This window comes from Carettochelys insculpta, chromosome 18 (genome assembly GCF_033958435.1).
Source record: "Carettochelys insculpta isolate YL-2023 chromosome 18, ASM3395843v1, whole genome shotgun sequence".
Lineage (NCBI taxonomy): Eukaryota > Metazoa > Chordata > Testudines > Carettochelyidae > Carettochelys > Carettochelys insculpta.
The window spans coordinates 9,661,010-9,682,568 of NC_134154.1; the positions used below are offsets into that span (position 1 = coordinate 9,661,010).

At 51.6% G+C, this 21,559-nt stretch overlaps 1 protein-coding gene and 1 gene segment (V, D, J or C); both read left to right on the forward strand.

Moving 5' to 3' along the window:
• The first annotated feature begins 3,466 nt into the window (after positions 1 to 3,466).
• On the forward strand, positions 3,467 to 13,694 carry LOC142022818 (immunoglobulin lambda variable 8-61-like). The segment is given in 4 exon segments: positions 3,467 to 3,512; positions 3,613 to 3,921; positions 10,912 to 11,242; positions 13,691 to 13,694. Coding segments are annotated over 4 exon segments (690 nt in total).
• A 98-nt stretch (positions 13,695 to 13,792) lies between these two features.
• Positions 13,793 to 21,419, forward strand: LOC142022819 (uncharacterized). The gene is made up of 3 exons (XM_075013043.1): positions 13,793 to 14,099; positions 20,821 to 20,889; positions 21,004 to 21,419. Exons 1-3 carry the CDS (start codon positions 13,793 to 13,795, stop codon positions 21,417 to 21,419), a joined length of 792 nt encoding a protein of 263 aa, XP_074869144.1.
• The last annotated feature ends 140 nt before the right edge of the window (positions 21,420 to 21,559 follow it).

Here is a 21,559-nt window from a genome sequence, read left to right on the forward strand (position 1 = left end):
CTCGTGCAAGGCTGTGTAGATAAACGAGCACCTGCATATTTTCTGGATGGAGCTCTCTGCACTGATATCACATTGGCTCCCTCCCAGCGAATGCTAAAGCAGAGGGGTCTGTCTTACTTCTGTCACATGGGACTTTGCAGAAGTATTCTGCCCAGTGCGTCTGCAGGGCTCAGCTTGGCTATGAGCTGCCACCAGCAGGAGGCAGATTTGCATGAAGGGGCCAGGCTCCAGCACTGGGCATTTAAGAGAGAACCAGAGGGTCCCAGCCACAGACCCGTTTGCCTCAGGAAGCCGAACTTCTCTGGATTCCCACTATGGCCTGGGCCCCTCTGTTCCTTGCACTGCTCGCTTACTGCTCAGGTGAGACAGCTGTTGGCTATAATGATAAAAATATAAAGGACACCTGCAGCTGAGCAGATTTGTCTGAGAGGGGCCAGAGTCCTGGTGCTGAGTTTGTTTGTAATGTTGCTTTCAGGGGTCAGCTCGCAGCCTGTGGTGACTCAGGAGCCCTCGATGTCGGTGACCCCAGGAGGGTCTGTCACTCTGACCTGCCGCCTGAGCACTGGAGCCATCACCACAGGCAACTATCCAGCCTGGTACCAACAGAAACCTGGCTCTGTACCTCGGATGCTTGTATATGACACCAATAACAGACCCTCGGGGATCCCTGCACGGTTCTCTGGGGCCATATCCAATAACTTCGCTGCCCTGACCATCACCAGTGCCCAGGTGGAGGATGAGGCTGACTATTACTGTAATGTATGGACTGGTAGTGAAAATCACAGTGATCCAGCCAGATGGGGAACTGAGACAAAAACCTGCCCTGTCTTCATCCCCATCACCTACTCCAGCCTGGGCTCTGCACTGGCTGCATAGTTTGGTTCCTCTCTGCACCAGATGAGACCCTGATTGCTGCTCCTGAAGCCTCTTGCTGCCAGCAGGGGGTGCTGCTCTACCCTGACCCCATTCACTGTGTCTTGGGGCGATGTCAGCCACTCTTAATGCTCTGCACTCAGTCTGCTTAGGAGCAACTTCTGCTGCTCTACAAACCCCGGTGTTACAGCCCCACTGCTGCCTGGGCAGCTGGGGGCAGACGCTGCTGGGGGAGAGAGACACGTTGCCCCTGATACAGGCCCCTTGTGTTGCCAACACGCAAACTGGCCTAAAAGTTAGAGGACACATAGGAAAGACCTGTCAGATCCCTCAGCCCGTGCCAGGTGGCAGGGCTGGATGCGGTGCTCACATACCGGGTGTGTCGGATAACAGATGGTATTAAAATCTCTCCTCCCTCGCACCTCCCCCCTGGGTCCAGCCCAGCTCTTTTCAGCTTCCCTCCAGAAGTGCAATTAAAATGATGAGGGGTTTGGAACGGGTCCCATATGGTGAGAGATTAAAGAGACTCGGACTTTTCCTTTTAGAAAAGAGGAGAGTAAGGCGGGGTAGGACGGAGGTATATAACATGATGAGTGGTGTAGAAACAGGGAACAAGGAAAACTTACATGGTGTCAAGTATCGGAGGGGTAGCCGTATTAGTCTGGATCTGACCGGCATCTGATGAAGTGAGCCTGTGCTCACGAAAGCTCGTGCTCAAAACTTTTCTGTTAGTCTATAAGGTGCCACAGGACCCTTCGTTGCTGTTAAGGAAAACTTATTTACTCGTTCCCATAATACCAGGACTAGAGGACACCAAATGAAATTAATGGGCGGCCGGTTTAAAACAAATAGAAGGAAGTTCTTCTCTGCACCACGCCCAGTCTACCTGTGGCACTCCCTGCCAGGGGAGGCTGTGAAGGCTAGGGCTAGAACAGGGTTTTAAAAAGAGCTAAATACATTCATGGAGGTTAGGGCCATAAATGGTTGTCAGCCAGGACGGGTAAGGAATGGTGTCCCTAGCTGCTGTTAGTCAGAAGCTGGAGGTGGATGGCAGGAGAGAGATTGCTTGATCGTTCACCCAGCTGCTGTCAATTTGTTTGCAGATAGAGAGCTGGAAGGATGGAAGTGAGTTAGTCTTGGGGGTGTTCACAGGGTGTGTGGCCAAGCGTGAGGGGCACAGGGAGAAGCTGGCTCGGCTGCACTGTATGCTGCCTGTGTAACAACATCTCTGTGAGCACGGTGATGCAAAGCTCATCCGCTGTTCTCTACGCGTCACCTGTGCTGTACTAAGGTTATGCTAATAGCTCCCGCCAGCAGCCCCGCAAGGGCTGTTCACAGACAAAAGTCCAAATTCACAGCTGAGCACCACTTACTGTACCCATAGGTAACTTACGTTCCTTTTGCCCACCCACTGGATTTGGCCCAGTGAGTCTCAGCCTAGGGCTACATTACCGCAGAAGATCGACCACTCACAGTCCATCTTCCATGGCGCCATTTCGTGCATGTGCAAAACGAGGCTTTCCAGGGTCAACATCAACCCCGTAACTCTGGCGAGCTGCAAGGATTACGGAAGGTCGACATGAGGAGCACTCCCACCAACCTTCTTCTGTGAAGACAGGCACGGAAGTTGACGGCTGAACAGTTGATTTTACCTATTCAGTTGGCGTAGCTGAAATCGCGTTATCAGCCGTCTACCACAACATCTAGTACACACATAGCCTGACGCCAAAGGAATGATCCAAGTTTGTTTTTCCCTCACTGGGAGAGGCAAGAGGGACAGGGGACTAGCTAGAAAACGAAGGGAGAAGAGGCCATAAGGAGGTGTTGCAACTTACCCATCCGTCCAGAGCAGAGCACGGTCGGCCAGCAGAGGACTTAGGACCTGATTTGTAAAGGGGTTTAGACACCTAAATGCAGCTCAGCACCTTTAAAAATCTGCCTCTTAGTCTTTTGTCAAGTTAGAGCAGCACCTGGTTTAGTTCTGCTCTTCTGATGCTGTGGTAACCCAGATGACAGTGGTGACAGAACGTCTGGCACTGTAAAAGATCTTTCTTTGCTCCCATGCAGACGGTCTGTAGGTGGCGCTGGCAATTAAGACATTTGGTCAGAGAGACAAAGTAAGGACCAGATTCACTCCACTACATGCCCAGCTTGTAAAGGTGAGATTCTCCATCACTCACAAGAGAGACTTCTCCTAGATCTAGTTCCCTACACAGGCAGTGAGTGAGAACATGTCAGTCTGTGTGAGAGCCACATCCGGTTGCATTAAATATTGTAGGTGAGAGTAATTCCCCTTGTGTGAAATTACTTGCAAAAACATGTCTCAATTTGAACTTCAAATAATAATTGAAAATCTACGATTTTGTGGGGGTCACTTTTGAAAAAAACCTTATTTGGAAAACATCCTAGAGGTTAAATGTGATGTGTGAGCAGCTGTGTTCTCAGACATGTCAAGATCTTCAGAGGAACTGCAGCCAATGAACAAAGAGCACATTTGCATTGTTCTCCAGCGCTGGGGGTTTAAGAGAGAACCGGAGGGTCCCAGCCACAGACCTGTTTGCCTCCCGAAGCCGAGCTCCTCTGGATTCCTGCCATGGCCTGGGCCCCTCTGCTCCTCGCACTGCTCAGTTACTGCTCAGGTTGGCGTGGAGGGTTTATGTTTACTGGGATTGTTATGGAGGTGACTTTTCAGTGAATATAGTAACTGAATTTGTAATGTGCTTCTCATGCTGGTTTCAGGGGTCAGTTCCCAGCCCGTGGTGACTCAGGAGCCCTCAATGTCGGCGACCCCAGGAGGGTCTGTCACTCTGACCTGCCGCCTGAGCACTGGAGCCATCACCACAGGCAACTATCCAGCCTGGTACCAGCAGAAACCTGGTTCCGTGCCTCGTATGCTTATATATGACACCAATAAGAGACCCTCGGGGATCCCTGCTCGGTTCTCTGGGGCCATCTCCAGTAATGACGCTGCCCTGACCATGACTGGTGCCCAGGCAGAGGATGAGGCCGACTATTACTGTAGTGTATGGACTGGTAGTGAAAATCACAGTGATCCAGCCAGACGGGGAACTGAGACAAAAACCTGCCCTGTCTTCTTCCTGGGCACTGCGCTGGCTGCTAAGTACATTACACGATGGGACTCTGGCTTCTCTTCCCGAGGAATTTCAGCCCCTTGCTGTCCATAGGGGCTGCTACTCCACCCATTCACCAGTGACTCTCTCTGGGGGCAACATCAGCTGCTCTTCTAGTCTCCACTCAGTTTCTCTACAAGGGGCAGGTTTTGATAGTCGGCCCTTGGACGGGGCACGAGGGGTCACATGGCCGCATCGTTGGCTCAGGTGCTCCCTTAGATTTTAATTGGTGGAGCCAGGTGCCTTCACTTTGCCCCCTCCCTGCCCCCTCCTCAGGCCTGCAGAGCACAGGCAGCTTCTGCAGCTTTTGTGGCTCTCTAGATCCCTGTGTTACAGACCCAGCATTGCCTGGAACAAACTGGGAGCAGATGGCTACATGCAGCCTGGGTAAAGAGCACATCAAGGGATTCTCCATCCCAAGAGGCTTTTGAGTCCTGGCTTGACATGGTCCTGGCTGGGATGACTTGGCTGGGGTTGGTCCTGCTTGAAGCAGGGGGCTGGCCTAGATGACCTCCTGAGGTCCCTTCCAGCCCTAGGATTCTATGATTCTACGATCACCCCGACACAGGTCTCCTGTGTTGCCCAGCTGGTAGGATAACAGCCCGAAAGGTCCTTCCTGTGTGTCCTCTATCCTCCCAGCCTATCAGATCAGTTAGCCCATTGCCCCCATTTCTATGCCTGGATGAAGTGTGCAAACCCAGGGTGTATCTAACAATAGATGATATCAGAATCCTTCCTCCCTGACCCATCCAGCTGCTTGGCAGCTTCCCCGACCCTTCCAGAGGTTCCTTAGTGTGTCCATAGCCCCTTCTCTTCCTGGCTCCCACAAGCCACTGCCCAGCAAAACTTTTACATCCTCTCATAAAAAGATGTTCTGGGCCTGACATTAACTCCTTAGGCAAAGCTGTGCCCCAGAGCAACACCCTAGCACCAGCATTCCCTGTAAGCTGGGCGCTTGGGCGACTGCCCAGGAGAGATTTAAATGTCACCCAGCTGATTAGCAGAGTGCCCACAAGGCACGTAGTGGGCAAACAGTGTTTCTACTAATGGTGTGCACCAGCTCCTGCATTGGTGCACGTAACAAAATTTATTCCACCCCGGATGGAAAAAAATTGGAGGTGAAGCGGCTTGGCACTCCTGCATTCACCATGTGGAGAGCCTTAAGACATGTTTTGTACAAAGTATAGCTGGGAGGTGTCATTCTAAAACTTTTAAATCAGTTGAATATTAATGTCCTGTTCATTTGGGTTGCACGTCAATCATTGTACGCGGCGCGACAAAGTTCGGCTACGTATGTGCTGCTGAAACCCGTCGTGAGCTGAGGAATGCCCAGCAGTAGCTTTCCAGCAGTCACCGGCGCGGTGTCCTAACAGGTTTCCTGCTCCATCAGTGATGACAATGATTCAGCCACGTGTTTGGCCCCTCTGGGCATTGGGGTTGGTTGTGCAAGGAACCACCACGGCAGACTCCGAGAGAACCCCCCCAAAGACACCAAAATCAGACAGAGATTGAAGACGCCAGGGCAGGTTTGCTGTAAACAGAGCACAATAATAGCACCTGGTAGAGGATACGAGGCTACTCACAATGTGTGACAATGGGCACAGCTCAGCCAGTGCCCGGGAGTGCAGCTCTGCCCCCCCAGGCTGGACAGAGACAATGGCCTTGGGGTACGTTTATACACAGGTGCACACAAGTTACACATCGCTCCTCACAGATCAGGTTGCTACCCTCTGATGTTCCCTAGTTACCACTCATTCCGCTGTATACACGGCGGTTTGATGACTATCTATCATGCTGTCAGTTTAGACTCTGTCCTGAACTGGGGTCAGTATGTCTGTTAACCGTGGAGAACATTTTGGTAGCAAGATGTTTCTTCATGAGGTGTTCTGTCACGACCCCTGTGGAACATGCGTCCAGCCTGTGCCTAGTACCCATGAGGTGTGAATGTTACTGTGACATCAGCCCTGTTTGTGCCAAGGGCTGTGAACAGGGCTGGCCTCTTGCTCACAACTCCACTTTGCTTTGTATTAGAAAACTCCTGACCAGTATTACTCCGGCCTCAGACTTCACACCAGGCCTGTGATACATGGGCTTATGTTTCAGGCCGTCATCTTGCTACATCAGCTACAACCATTAAAAGGCTACCCAATGCTGATGAAATACACACATTTACCAGGGGTGGGTAAAGTACCTGAAAAGTTACTTGAGTAAAAGTGCAGCAGTTTTCACTTCTGGGTACTTGAGTACAATAGACGTGTGCGTGTGTGCATTTACTTTTACTCAAGTAATTTCCAGAGGCACAGTGGCAATTGTAGTTAAGTACATTCCCACCCCCCAAAGCAGCTGCACTTTTTCTCAAGTAACTTTTCGGCTACTTTCCCCACCTCTGACAGTTACAAGGATTGCTCCAGGAGCAGAGTACACAAAAAGCCTCTCAGAACCTCTTAATCCTGAGTTTTAACCATGGGACCTGTGTGAGCCAGGTCACAGCAAGTGGGAAGAAGCTATAAAAGGGCAAGTTGGCATTGTGACTGGACCCTTTCGACCCCATAACAAAGCACCTGGAAGCTCCTTGGGAACCCAGACTGAACTGGGAGAGTGGGGCCCAGGCAACAAAGAAGGAAGCCTGCGTGTGTGTGGAAGCTTGAGGGACAGTTTATACCGAGGTCAGCAACCTTTCCAAGGCAGCGTGCCGAAATTTGATCTTTTGACCTCTGTGTACAGGCCAAGTGCCGTTGATACCTTCTAAAGTCCTAATAGTCCTACTTACAAGAGCTTCATTAATTTATAAATTCAGATGCAGAGCTTTACTGTTTAGGTGGTGGCCGGCAGCACTAGGTGGTCTTTTGTTAACCTACAGGGGACGTAGCTTTGAGCAAGCTCTGAGCTGCATGGGAGAGGAGAAGAAGGGCTGAGCTCCCGCCTTGCGTGCTGATGAAAATCGGCTTGTGTAGCGCTTCTGGCACCTGTGCCAGAGTTGCTGACCCCTGGTTTATACAGTCATTGAGACACGGCATGGTAGAAATCCTAAGGAGTGTAGAAGACCAGGATCACAATTTTATTAGCTAGGTAAGCAACTTTGATTTGTTTGCCGTCACTTACCATCACTTACAAGTTATTTCTCTGCACTTAATTTCATGTAGTACAATGTGGCTTGAGACACACTGTCTTGGGAGCGGCGGGGGCAGGGTTGGGGTTGTAGAGAACCACACTGGCCCAGTGTGGGTGAGGGGCTGGAAAAAGATAAGTTTGGCCAGAGCCAGGAAGGGAGGAAAGGCCAAGTCCTTGAGTCATCACACCCTCCACCCCATGCCTACTACATCCTTGGATAGGGCCCAGATTGCTCACCCCTAAGGAGTGTCTGTATGCCTCAGAAGGGGACACCATCGACTGCTGATATGTATCACAGAAGCAGCTGAGCTAGTCTGTATCTTCAAAAACAAGAAGTCGTCCTACAGCACCTGATAGACGACCAGATATTTTGGAGCATAAGCTTGCGTGGGCAAAGACCTCCTTCTGGTAGGGTTGGCCATGAAACAAGAGAACAAGTTGCCTCCAGTGTGGGCAGACGCTTATTCAGGGGTGCACTCTCCCAGATGTCAGCCTAGATCGGCATTAGCCAGTGCAGGTTTCGTGGGCGCATGGAGGGACAGGAGTGTGCCCAGCTGGGGAGCTAGACATAGAAACACAAGGTGAGAGGAACACACGGAGGTGAAGCCTAGTAAGAGACCACATATGGCTTGTAACTGCAGGCAGAGAGTGGCCGGATGTCCCAGCCCTGTTACAAGAAGGGCACTGCTTGGATGACAGCTCTCCCTTGGCCAGAGGCAAGGCTGAGATACATGGACTACTGGACAGTCTGGGCAGTGGGTCTAGAGAACTGGGTCCATGACAGTTCAGCAGAAGATATCTTCCAACAGTAACTGCTGTCAACAGATTGCTGTAGTGTAGATACAGCCATGGTGTGAACTCACCTAACCATCAGTTAACATAACTAAGGATAAACCAACCAGACGTCTGTTAGACAAAAGGGGTGTTGGAAGAGGTGTCCATAAGGTGCTACAATTTGAGAGTCATGAAATTGCAATTAGTCTTGGGTAGGGGAAGGGAGCGGAAATTAGGCATGTGAATGCTTCCACTGCAGGGGCCAGTATTAGAAGTCAGAGGAGTGGAGAAATTAAAGGGAGAGTCGTGTGAGGTAAGGGGATGAGGGAGGGGGAAAATGGGGACGGTTGGTGTGGGGGAAGAATGACTGGGGGTTCATGGGAGGAACCCATAGTACCATCCAGGTTGTCTAGTGCAGCCACAGCCCCTGCGCTTCTCCAGGAAGGCAGATTTCAGAGAGTAAGAAAGCAAACAGCATGACGCTGAGCGTGATCAGGGAGAGCATTTCGCGATATGAGCTTCATTCTAGCTATAAACCAGAACTTCAATAGAACGACATTATAATTATGCTGCTGGGTGTTATCAATATTGAACCGGCAGCCAGCAGCTGCCCTGACCTGCACTGTCACCAGATTTCACCTGTATGGAAAATGGTAAGAGGGCAGAAGGGTCCCACACAGGTGACTTGCCACAGGCCCTGTGCCCCCTTAGGGACAGCACTGGGCACAAGAGGTGCTTTCTCACTGCACTTGGGTGAACGGTTGGCAATGGAATTCAGAAGCTCTTTAACACACATTTACCGTGAACTCGGTGTGCAACCAGATGGGGTGCTCAGAAAGCTGCATCTTTTCAACTCCCTGCTGCAGACAGCTGGGGCGGGGGAGGGATGAGACAGGGCTGACGGAACGCAGGTGCAGGGACTCCCCTGGCAGGTTATGAACCTCTTCTCAGTGGAACGGCTGGCGTTTTATACCCCTGTGAACCCAGACAAGTCTGGGAACAGCCTTTTTGCAAGTGTACATAGAACAGGCCCCTAAGGAAGGGCTGAGCCTGTTGAATGGTCAAATAAATAAGGAACCTAGGATAAACTGACCCCTCAGCCAATAGGGTGTGTGTATGAACAGTACAGGGCAGAGTCCAGATGACCTTAAGCACCATGTGGGAAAAGCCCCTTTTAAATATCAAAGGCAGAGGGGGCCAGCACTCAGTGCCTGGGCTGAGAGGAGCCATGCACACATGAAGCAAACGGGACTGTGTAATTTGAATTAAGATCCAGGCCCTATTCAGGTACTGTGAGCCTGCCAGTGACGGTGTCAGTGCAGAGCAAAGCCTCGCCCAGAGCCTCTGAGGAGAGAGAAACCCCTTTCAGCCCAGGCCCCTGCCCTGGACTGGTTGGAGAGTTACAGGTGTGCCTGGGCCTGTGACCGGCCTAGATGTAAAATATTAGCAGAGAAAGGGTGTTTGAAGGCTGCCACATCATAAAGCTGAAACTGACCTGCCCTCAGCCGGGAGCCACAGTGCAGGTCTCCTTACCCTCCAGAGAGTGGGCAGGTTAAAATGACTGGAAATGCAGCTGGGTTTTCCTTCCCTATCTACATTTCCACACAGGTGACACGTGCGTCACTTGTGACTGGCCAGCAGGGGGCGCTGTGTCCCTTCCCATGTCCTGTGCATTGTTTCTACTGCAAAAAAGCAGCAGTTCCCTGCACATCTGTGCACAGGAGTCTGATGCACCGACCGTGGTGTTCGATGATCCGCGTCCTTTCAGATCCCTCATTCTGACCAACTGGCGAGGTCTGAGCGCCCAAGGGAACTGACTGAGGTTGTAGGTTTAGGAGCGTTTCTGAAGAGCGTTGCGTGCTGGTGTTTACGGGCAAGGCCTTTTTTATGTCACGTGTAATTTAATTGAGGTTCTCTTTCATGCTGATCATCACTGCAGACCGTTGCCCCGAAATGTCGCTGAGAGGCAGCTTCAGCACTGTGATGAGGATGTGTCTGTGTCACGGTAGCTCCTGCGAGCCCAGGCCACAGCTCAGACCCCCGTCGGGCTGGGCTCTGTACAAACAGATCACAAAGTCGGCCCCTGCTGAGGAGCCTCCTATCTAAGTATAACACCCGAGACAAGAGGTGAGGACAAAGGGAGCAGACATAGGTAACTTACACCCCCTTCCACTTGCCCACTGGATTTGGCCATCAAATTTGACAGCAACCAGCGATCCAAGTTTGTTTCTCTCTGATGGCGAAGGGCTAAGAGGAGTAGCTAGAACAGGCGGTGACAAGGAGCTCTAGGTGTTGTAATAAGGTATCTCAGCACCTTTCAGATACACTACTTTGTCTTTTGGCTCAAGACGTAGAGGTTCTGGTTTAGTTCTAGTGTTCAGCTGTTCAGGTGGTAACTTAGATCACAGTGGATTCAAGAGTTTCACACACGGTCATATTTCTGTTTGCTCTAGTACAGATGGTGTGTCGGCAGCAGCTGCAGCTGAGAAATCATTTGGTCAGAGAGTAAGTAGTGACCAGCCTGTCTCTGTGACAGGTAAAAATGTGATTGCCCATAACTAAAAATGATGATGTTTCTGACGTTTAGGTGTTTCAACTGACCTTGAAATAAAAATTGAAAATGTACAAATTTATGAGCTATTTGGTTTAAAAATCTAAAACTGAGGATATATCTGAAGCAAAAGCATCTCTGTACTTGTTAGAACTGAGTAGTAAGACTTCTAATAAATCCACAGCCAGTGGGCAGGGAGCTGATTTGCATGAGGGGGCCATTGACCAGCTCTAGGGGTTTAAAAGAGAATTGGAGGGCCCCAGCCACAGCCCCATTTGCCTCAGAAAGCTGAGTTTGTCTGGATCCCCACCATGGCCTGGGCCCCTCTGCTTCTCGTGCTGCTCACTTACTGCCCAGGTGAGGGAATTGTCGGCTTTACTGACAAAACGTGAAGGCCACTTGCAGCTGAGCAGGTTTGTCTGTGAGGCACCAGAGTCCTGGTGCTGACTTTGTTTGTCATGTTGCTTTCAGGGGTCAGTTCCCAGCCTGTGGTGACTCAGGAGCCCTCGATGTCGGTGGCCTCAGGAGAGTCTGTCACTCTGACCTGCCGCCTGAGCACTGGAGCCATCACCACGGGCAACTATCCCTCCTGGTACCAGCAGAAACCTGGCTCGGCTCCTCTGATGCTTATATACCAAACTAACAACAGACCCTCAGGGATCCCTACCCGGTTCTCTGGGGCCATATCCAGTAACAACGCTGCCCTGACCATCACCGGTGCCCAGGCAGAGGATGAGGCTGATTACTATTGTGCTGTGTATACGGGTAGCAGTGCTAGCTTGTATCACCATGATACTGACAGGTGGGGAACTGAGACAAAAACCTCCCCTGTTTTCATCCTCTCCAGCTTGGGCTGTACACAGGCTGCACAGTCTGATTCTTGCCTGCAGTACGAGACGAGAATTTCTCCTCCTCGGGAATCTGCTGTCAGGAGCAGGTCCTGCTCCATCCACTCCCCACTCACTCTCTCTGGGGTGATGCGGCTGCTCTTAGGCAGTCTGCTGCTGGTTCTCGCTAATCGGAGCTGCTCTTCCTGTTTTATAGATCCCTGTGTCACAGATCCACCACTGCCTCATTGTAAGGGGGAGTAGGCGACCGCATGCTCCTTGGGAAATGAGTCCCAACGCCAGTCCCCTGACATCGTTCCCACGTGTTACCCCACCAGCTGGAGAACACCTGACTGCCCTGGAAGTTAGATGAGATCACTTAGTAAGCCCCCATTTTCACACCAGGACGAATTGCCCAGATAAGGGATGTGCCCAATAATACAGGGCACCTCAAAGTCACGTTTTCTACTCACCCAAAGTTACACCAAAGGGTTCTGGGGTCTGTTCAAGGCCTCTGGACACAGCCCTGCCCCAGTCCTAGGAGGAACCGACACCAGGCATCAGGCAACAGAAAGCTGAGAACAGACTTCAAGACCGTGTGATGGCTTCACAGCGCCCCAGTCTTAACCCCAATGATACTTGTTCTGCCCTGGAGTCATGGTAATTTCCCAGCTAACTTTCCTGCCATGTCACAGCCCCCCTGGTGCTAACACAGAACTATTCTCCTGTAGCTCAAGGACTCAGGATGTGTTTGGGCTTCATGCAAACCTACAGCCCTGCGTTACCCAAAGCAAAGCAGGGCCCAAACCCCATTTGAAAGAGCCCCTGGCAGCTCTGCTGTGCAGTGGGAGTAGAGGAGAGGCCCAGAGCCCGGGAGAAAACAGGTTTGTCAAGGAAGGAAGGAGATCTGCATGGAGGGGATTGGTGCCATCAGCTGCACCAGCCCTTGGTTTCCATGGCTGACCACTGAGGATTCCAGCAGAACTTTCCTTTTTCCCAAGCTCAGCAGTGGGCAGTTGTCAGCCCCTGAACACGAGGTCAGTGCTCCCCAGGCAGGGTTATGAAATGCCATGAGCCGGGATCCCAGGGGACTCGAGATCCTGGAGTTGAGCTGCAGTCAGGAGTTCGGGTAGGACTATTGCTTCGCATAACAACTCACCAATCAGACCTGAGAATCTCTAGGTCGGCCCTTCGCCCCAGACCACAGCTATGGGGTCTTAGCTATTAGAGCTCCTATCTGGAGGTAAGTCGCAGGACCTTCAGGGAACCCACGAATATGGCAAATGATGCAGTAGCAGCAGCACAGGGTTCATTGCATTTAATAATAGCGTTATAGTCAAATATCTGAGGTGGTGATTACATATAGGTAACTCCACCTTGACTAGTTACATAAAAGCACTCAGTTCTGCAGTGTAGAGAGCCCATTGGGAATGTGACCTTCCCCACCACAGGCACTCTTCTTCTCTAATGCCCATTGCCCAGGGCAGAGGGGCCTAAGGCGGCCACCAGCCGGGACAGAGAAGCCTCCGTGGGCGTCTCTGGTGTATTTATCTATGCAAAGAGCTCTCTCATATGCAATAGCGGGATACCAGCCTCCCTTCCCTGCCCCCGCACCCTTCATCCTCTGCACTCCAGGACCAGTCCCTTCTCCAGCCTGCTGCAGATACCAGGCCCCCTCCTTACTGGCCTGGGGCAAAGGGGCTGATGCGTGAGCAGCTGACAAACCGGTTTAGCTGAGGCCTGAGCCAAAGCAAGTACAAAGCTGAAAGCCCAGTGACTTTGGCAGCAACAGTTTAATTCCACATTCCTTTGGGACCCAGCAGAGGTTGGGGAAGGAACATGAGCTCCCAGCAGGAGATTTTTCAGATGGGATCCCAACACCTCCCTGATCCCGTCACATCACTGACAACTTCTCTTGGAGTCAGTCACCAGTCAGTGGCCTGTGCCCTCTAGTCTGACCCAGCCAAGTCAGGGCATCCCCACATGGGAGAGGGAGGTGATGGCTTCAGCCAGGGCTGCTGGGACCATAAGTTGTCCTGGGTAATTCAGTGCCTGTGTGTGGGTGCGGGCAGGGCTGTGTCGATAAATGAATGTCTGCACGTTTCCCGGTCAGAGCTCTCTGCACTGTGATCACATTGGTTCCCTTCCAGCGAATGCTAAAGCAGAGGGGTCTGTCCTACTTCTGTCACATGGGACTTAGCAGGGCAATTCTGCCCAGTGCGTCTGCAGGGCTCAGCTTGGCTATGAGCTACCACCAGCAGGAGGCACAGTTGCATGAAGGGGCCAGGCTCCAGCACTGGGGGTTTAAGAGAGAATCGGTGGATCCCAGCCCCAGACCCGTGTGCCTCAGGAAGCTGAGCTCGTCTGGATTCTCGCCATGGCCTGGGCCCCTCTGCTCCTCACACTGCTCGCTTACTGCTCAGGTGAGACAATTGTTAGCTACAATAACAAAAATATAAAGGACACCTGCAAGCTAGGAGGTTTGTCTAGGAGGAGCCGGAGTCCTGGTGTTGAGTTTGTTTATAATGTTGTTTTCCGGGGCCAGTTCACAGCCGGTGGTGACTCAGGAGCCCTCGATGTCAGTGGTCCCAGGTGGGGCTGTCACTCTGTCCTGCAGCCTGAGCAGTGGAGCCATCACCACCAGCATCTATCCACACTCGTACCAGGAGAAACCTGGTTCTGTACCTCGAACATTTACATACAACACTAATAACAGACACTCAGGGGTCCCTGCCCGGTTCTCTGGGGCTGTATCTCGTAACGATGCTGCCCTGACCATCACCGGTGCCCAGGCAGAGGATGGGGCTGACTATTCCTGTTCTAGATGGACTGGTAGTCAATATCATAGTGATCCAACCAGATGGGGAACTGAGACAAAAACTTCCCTTGTTGTCATCTCCTCCAGCCTGGGCTCCGCGCTGGCTGCACAGTTTGGTTCCTGTCTGCAGTAGACAAGCCCCTGATTGTTGCTCCTTAGAAATTTCAGCCTCCCACTGTGGCACGGCTGGGGCTGTCCCCACCAAGCAGGTGTGTTGGTGGCTGTGTGCCACTGCTCCCGCTTTTCCCTAACTCCTGTCCTCTAGAGCAGGGGTGAGCAAACTTTTTACGCTGGGCCGCAGTTTTTGTCTCTGCCATTAGCAGCACCACCCTCCCCTTCCCCCCTCCTCCCCAGAGGGCCCTGGACATGAGTGACGATCTCCCAGACGTGATGCTGGGAGCCAGGTTACAGGGGCTTCTTCCCGCCCCACTGAGCACACAGTCCCCTGGCTCGCTGCATGCCGGGGTTGGGGGGAGCTCCCTGGAGCAACAGCCGCAGTACAGGCAGGGGCAGGCGCAGTCCTGCTGGGGCACCTCAGGTTACCTGGGTGCAGCCCAGCATCGTGGCAGAGGGGGCAGAAGAGGCAGCCCCACTGCCCAGCAGACGGCAGCTGGAGACCTCGGGGGGGCAGGCTGCACACTGGGCTCTGCTCATGTGCAGGGCAGGAGCAGGGCCCCATTCTGGGCTGGCGGGGCTGGCGGCAGCAGCTCACGTGCCCCCTGGTTCACAGGGGGAGTGACCCAATGCTAGTGAGAGCAGTGAGGGGAGGGTCCTCGTTTGTGCTCCCTCCAGCAGAGCCGGCTTTGTCCCTTGCTGATAAAATTACGCCTGCAGGGCCACCTGCAGTCTGTGCAAGGTAATCTGGCCTGGCCTGACCCTGCCCTTCCAGGTTTCCATCTCAGAGGCACAGACTCTCCCCTTTTCTGTCCATGGGACCCTCCAGTAGGCAGGGTACCCTTCTAAGCACAGGTGAGTGCCAGCAGCATATCCCCATCAAAGCCCCTAACCCATAGGCCAAAACTGTGCTCCCCACAATGCCCCTCCCACAGTCCTTTCTCTTCTCTCCCAGCTTTGTGTGTATATAAGAGGCTAGGGAGTGGGAGAAGGTAAGGTTGCTAGACATCTAGCAATGTCGGAACAGTCCTGAATTTCCATGACAGGTCTTGCTGGACATTTTTGCGTGAATAGGGGACACAGGACTCATCAAGGAATTGCCCCCCCCGGCCAGTGTTTCCCTGGCTAGGGCTGCTGGCAGGGCTTCGTGCATCATCCCGTTCCCAGGTGCTCGGCTGCCGGGTCCCTCCACCCCTAGCTGAGGATCCCTGGGCTGGGACTGCCAGCTGGGACATGTCCCACCTAAATTTTATGACAATCTGGCAACCCATGGGGTAGGGTCCTTGCTACCAGGCTCCAGGACAGAAGTGGATAACTTTTATCACCTCACCCTCATTGTCCTTTTTGCCTTTTTCAGTTCTCTAGCAGCAGGTTCCAGCCTTGGAGTTCCTCTCCCAGGATCGAGTATTATTATCTCTTATGCCCTGCTTCTTTTGGTTGATGAAGCCCTGCACGGGCACCCTGGACCCCAGTAAGGAGCTCTTTAACTACAGGCTGATCAGGTGCAGAGTGGTGGTAGAATGTGCCTTTGGCCATTTAAAAGCCAGGTTCAGGTGTCTTCCAGCCCTCTGACACCTCAGTGAAGAAAACATTACCTTTGTAGTTGGAGCCTGCTGTATTCTTCATAATATTTGTCAGGCAAAGGAGGAGAATTTCATGTCACTGTAGAGGGCAGGGTACAAGCAGATCTCCTGGCCAGAAATTATCAGCAACCAGACATGAGAGCAATCAGGAGAGCACAGAAAGATGCACTGAAAAAGAGGGATGCCTTGAAAACCAAGTTTATGAAAGAGTATGCAGAGTCTTGAACATCCAGCTTTTAACTAGCATCCTCCCCTTACTGTTTCCTTCTCCTTTATGAACCACCTCCAGTTGCATGACTACCCTCACCACCACACCCAATCCCAAAGCATGGATCCCAAAGCATGTTAATTAATAAACAAAAATCTTTCTTTTTCCAACCTACAATGTTTTCATTTAGGGATCCCTAATGGCAGATTGGTGGGTGTGGGGAAAATAAAAATATAATAAAGTCATGGCTGCTGGAATGTGAACCTTCTGCTGGGTGTTGATTCTTTGGAAGTGGACTGTAGGGATCCCTATGACCTTTCCACTTTTGTTCTTGGACCCCAATGAGGGGAGGGGAGAGGGGACTGAAAGTGCAGAGGAAGGTCTGAAATGGGGTGTGTATTTTACAGGGGGTGTACAGTTAGTTCTTTCAAGTATTGCTTCCATTATCTCTGTCTGCCTGGTTATTAGGGACAGAACTGTAGTATGCATTTTAATCTGATTGTCCATTATGTTTTTCCTTCATTCTTTCATGTCCTGTCTTTCCTGGGAGGCTTCCAATTGTTCTTTTCCTACTGCTTCAAATTGCTCAGCCATGAGGTCCTGAAAGCTTTTCTTCCTCTTACGCCTTTGGAGCAATCTCACTTCAGGGGAAGTGGGAGCCCCAGTCCGCTGACTCCTGCTTACAAGATCAATTCCTGCTTTAAAAAATAATGTTGAAATATTAACACAGTCAATAATAATATTTGCCGTCCCTGGAAGTAAAACATTAGCAGGGAAACGGTGTCTGAAGACCGCCACATGCATAAAACTGAAACTGAGCTGCCCACAGCCAGGAACCACAGTTCAGGTCTCTTTACCCTCTAGAAAGTCAGGAGGATAAACTGTGCCTGGAAACGCAGCTGGATGTTCCCCTGCTTGCTACGTTTCTGCAAAGGGGTATGTTCTTCACTTGTGACTAGGCAGCAGGGGGTGCTGTCTCCCTTCACGTGTCTTGTGAATTGTTTCTACCACAAAAAAGCAGCAGTTTAATATACATTTCTGTGTAAAAGTCTGGTGCACACACCACGGTGTTTGATGCACTGTGTCCTTTCAGATCCCTCATTCAGACCAGCTGCTGAGGTCACCCAAAGGACCTGATTTATGCTGCAGGTTTAGGAATATTTGTGAAGAGAATTGCATGCTGGTATTTACTGGCAACGTGGTTTTTTATGTCACATGTAATTTAACTGACATCCCCTTTCATGCTGAACATCTCTGCCCAGGAACGTTTCTGAGAGGCAGCTTCATCACTGTGATTATTATGTGTTTGTGTTACGGCAGCCCCTGGAAGTCCAGGTCCCGGCCCAGGCCTCTGTTGTGCTGGGGTCTGTACAAACACAGAGCACAAAGATGGCCCTTGCTAAGGAGCCTCCAATCCAAATATAAGACCGGAGACAACAGGTGGCATAGAGAAGCCTGTGGGGGGCGCAAAAAGGAAGCCGGAGGAAGGCTGCTGTCAGCTTACTGCTACCCCACTGCGGTCAGCTTATTATGTATGTGTCTATTTCATAGAACTGGAAGGGACCAGAGATGTCACTGAGTCCAATCCCCTGCCCTCTCAGCAGGACTAAGCATCATCCCTGGCAGATTTATTTTTTAATCTATTTGCCCCATACCCTTAAATGGCCTCCTCAAAGATTAAACTCACATTTGTAGCATCATGGTAAAGCGGGGCTGGTCAGAGGGGGACAAGTCAGTTCTGGGGGCATTTAAAGGTTCGTGACCACAAGTGAGGGACAGCAAGGAAGAATCTGGCCCTGGTGGCAGTGACCCCTCTGCATGTGTGTGCATTATAACACAGCTGTGTGCACAGCAATGCAAAGCTCTCCCATTGTTCTCTGGGGGTGCGTCTACACTAGCCGGCTACTTCAAAGTGGCCAGCACAACGTCGAAATAGCACGCGTCGCATCTACACGTGCCGTGTGGTATTTCGACGTTGAAATCGATGTTAGGTGGCGAGACGTCGAAATCGCTATTCCTATCCGAAGGTGGGAATAACGCCCTACTTCGATGTTGAACATCGAAGTAGGGCTTGTGAAGACAATTCGCGTCCTGCTACATCGAAATAGCGGGGTCCTCCATGGTGGCCATCAACTGAGGGGTTGAGAGACGCTCTATCCAGCCCCTGCGGGGCTCTATGGTTGCCACGTGCAGCAGCCCCTAGCCCAGGGCTTCTGGCTGCTGCTGCTGCTGCAGCTGGGGGTCCATGCTGTGTGCACGGTGTCTGCAACCGGCTGTCGGCTCTGCGGACCTTGTGCTGTGCAGGCCAAGTGTGTCTGGGAAGGGCCCTTTAAGGGAGCGGCTTGCTGTTGCCCCAGAAGGACTAGTCCAGCCTGTGACCCTCTCTGCAGGCTTTGCTGGCCCCTTACTTCGACGGGAAGCGCTTGTGTGTGTGGACGCTCCGCATTTCCTTCCGGGGCGGCTCCTTTCGACATTCCCCATCGCTACTTCGACGTTGAACGTCGACGGTACCAGGCCTGGAGGACGTGTAGATGATACACGTCGAAGTAGCCTATTTCGGTGTCCTTACTTCGAAACAGGCTACTTCGACGTAGTGTGCTAGTGTAGACGTAGCTTACGTGTCAGATGTGCGGCCCAAACCTCCTCTCCTGCAGCCCCCTAAGGGCCCTTCCCAGACTAACAGCCAAATGCAGAGCTGAGCACCAGCACCGTGCCAATAGGTAACTGACATCCCCTTCCGCTCGTCCGCTAAATTCGGCCCAGCAGTTCCAACAGGAAATGGTGATCCAAGTTTGTTTCTCTGTCACAGTGGCTGTGTCTACACTTCCAAAAGACTTCGAAATGGCCACGCTAATGGTCAAATAGAAGAATACTAATGAGGTGCTGAAATAAATATTCAGCTCCTCATTAGCATGCCACCGGCCTGCGGCTCGTCTACCCGGGGGTCCTTTCTGAAAGGACCATGCCAACATCGAAATCCCCTTATTCCTATCAGCTGATATTCATTTCAGTGCCTCATTAGTATTCTTCCATTTGGCCATTAGCATGGCCATTTCAGAGTTTTCTGGGAAGTGTTGACGTAGCCAGTGAGGGCCTAAGAGGACAGGGGAGTAGCTAGAAAAGGCAGTGACAAGAAGCTATAAAGAGGTGTTGTAGCTGTTACCCTTCATCTAGTGTGGATCCTGCTTCCCTGTCTGTCCACTATATATCCCAGCCCCAAGGACAGGATTTAGGATCCAATTTGTAAAGGTGTTCAGAGGCCTAATATTGTAGGGCAGCACCTTTACAAATCAAGCCCATAGATACTGCAGCTCCTAATTTATTTCCAGAGTAAAATTTTTAGGCAGTAACCTGGATCACAGTGTAGTACCCAGAGGCACTGAGACCTCACCTGGGATGTGTGAAGTTTCTTGCTCTACAGTCTCAGCTGAGAGTCAGCTGGCCTTCAGCTCATGGGGTAGGGTGCAGAGCTTGGGACCCGAAGCTTGCAGGTTCTATTCGTGGTGCCTGCAATCTGGGTCTGTCAAGCTGTGTCTACACGTGCACGCTACTTCGAAGTAGCGGCACTAACTTCGAAATAGCGCCCGTCGCGGCTACACACGTCGGGCGCTATTTCGAAGTTAACTTCGACGTTAGGCGGCGAGACGTCGAAGTCGCTAACCTCATGAGGGGATCGGAATAGCGCCCTACTTCGACGTTCAACGTCGAAGTAGGGACCGTGTAGATGATCGGCGTCCCGCAACGTCGAAATTGCCGGGTCCTTCATGGCGGCCATCAGCTGGGGGGTTGAGAGATGCTCTCTCTCCAGCCCCTGCGGGGCTCTATGGTCACCGTGGGCAGCAGCCCTTAGCTCAGGGCTTCTGGCTGCTGCTGCGGCAGCTGGGGATCCATGCTGCATGCACAGGGTCTGCAACCAGTTGTCGGATCTGTGTATCTTGTGTTGTTTAGTGCAACTGTGTCTGGGAGGGGCCCTTTAAGGGAGCGGCTTGCTGTTGAGTCCACCCTGTGACCCTGTCTGCAGCTGTGCCTGGCACCCTTAGTTCGATGTGTGCTACTTTGGCGTGTAGACGTACCCTTGCAGCGCCTATTTCGATGTGGTGCCGCGCAACGTCGAAGTTGAACATCGACGTTGCCAGCCCTGGAGGACGTGTAGACGTTATTCATCGAAATAGCCTATTTCGATGTTGCTACATCGAAATAAGCTATTTCGATGTTGGCTTCACGTGTAGACGTAGCCTCAGTGTTACAACAGTGGATACAAGAGTTTCACACAAGGTCACATTTGTGCTTGCTCCAGCACAGATGGAGTGTAGGCAACAAGTGCAGCTGAGAAATCTTTTGGTGGGAGACTAAGTAATGACCAGCCTGACTCGACGACATGTGCGGCTTGTGAGAATGTGATTCGCCAAAACTAAAAAGGACCATTTTTCTGAATTCTGGGTCTTTACCCAGAGGGTTGGAGAAAACTTGTCAGTCGGCGTGATTGCACTCTTTGCTTGTGTTAAATATTATGCAAGGAGTAGGTTACAGAAAGGCCTCGTGTTAAATTAATGCTAGCAAAAATCGGTTTTGATTGAACTTGAAATAAGAATTGAAATATGCAAATTTATGCGGAGTTATTGTGTTAAAAAAAACTTACGAAAAGCCAAATTTCAGAATAAATTTGAAGCAAGAGCATCTCTGTCCTTGCAGAAATTGAGAATTAAGACTTTTAATAAACACACAGCCAATGAGAAGGGGACAGATTTGCATGAAGGGGCAGTTCTTTAGCTCTGGAGGTTTAAACGAGAATTGGAGGGTCACAGGCACAGCCCTGTTTGCCTCAGGAAGACAAGTTTGTCCAGATTCTGGCCATGGCCTGGGCCCCTCTGCTCCTCGCGCTGCTCACTTATGGCTCAGGTGAGGGAATTGTCGGCTTTTCTGACAAAACATGAAGGTCACTTACAGGTGGGGAGGTTTGTCTGGGAGGCGCCGGAGTCCTGGTGCTGAGTTCGTTTGCAATGTTGTTTTCAGGGGTCAGTTCCCAGCCGGTGGTGACTCAGGAGCCCTCCCTGTTGGTGGCCCCAGGAGGGGCTATCACTCTGTCCTGCAGCCTGAGCACTGGAGCCATCACCACCGGCAACTATCCCAGCTGGTTCCAGCAGAAACCTGGCTCTGTTCCTCGGACACTTATATACAACACCAATAACAGACCGTCAGGGATCCCTGCCCGGTTCTCTGGGGCCATCTCCAGTAAAGACTCTGCCCTGACCATCACCGGTGTCCAGGAGGAGGATGATGCTGACTATTACTGTATTGTATGGACTGGCAGTGACTATCGCAGTGATCCAGCCAAATGGGGAACCAAGACAAAAACCTGCCTTGTCTTCATCTCCAGTCTGGGCTCTGCTCACTTTGCATCCTGTCTACCGCAGAAGATACACCAATAGCTCCCCCAAAAATCTGAGCCATCAGCCCTCGACATGAGCACCGAACTCTGCTCCAAGCACTCCCCATTCACACTCTGCTCGGTCTCCGCAAGGGAGCTGCTTTAGAGATTCCTCTGTTGCAGACCCACTACTGCCCGGGT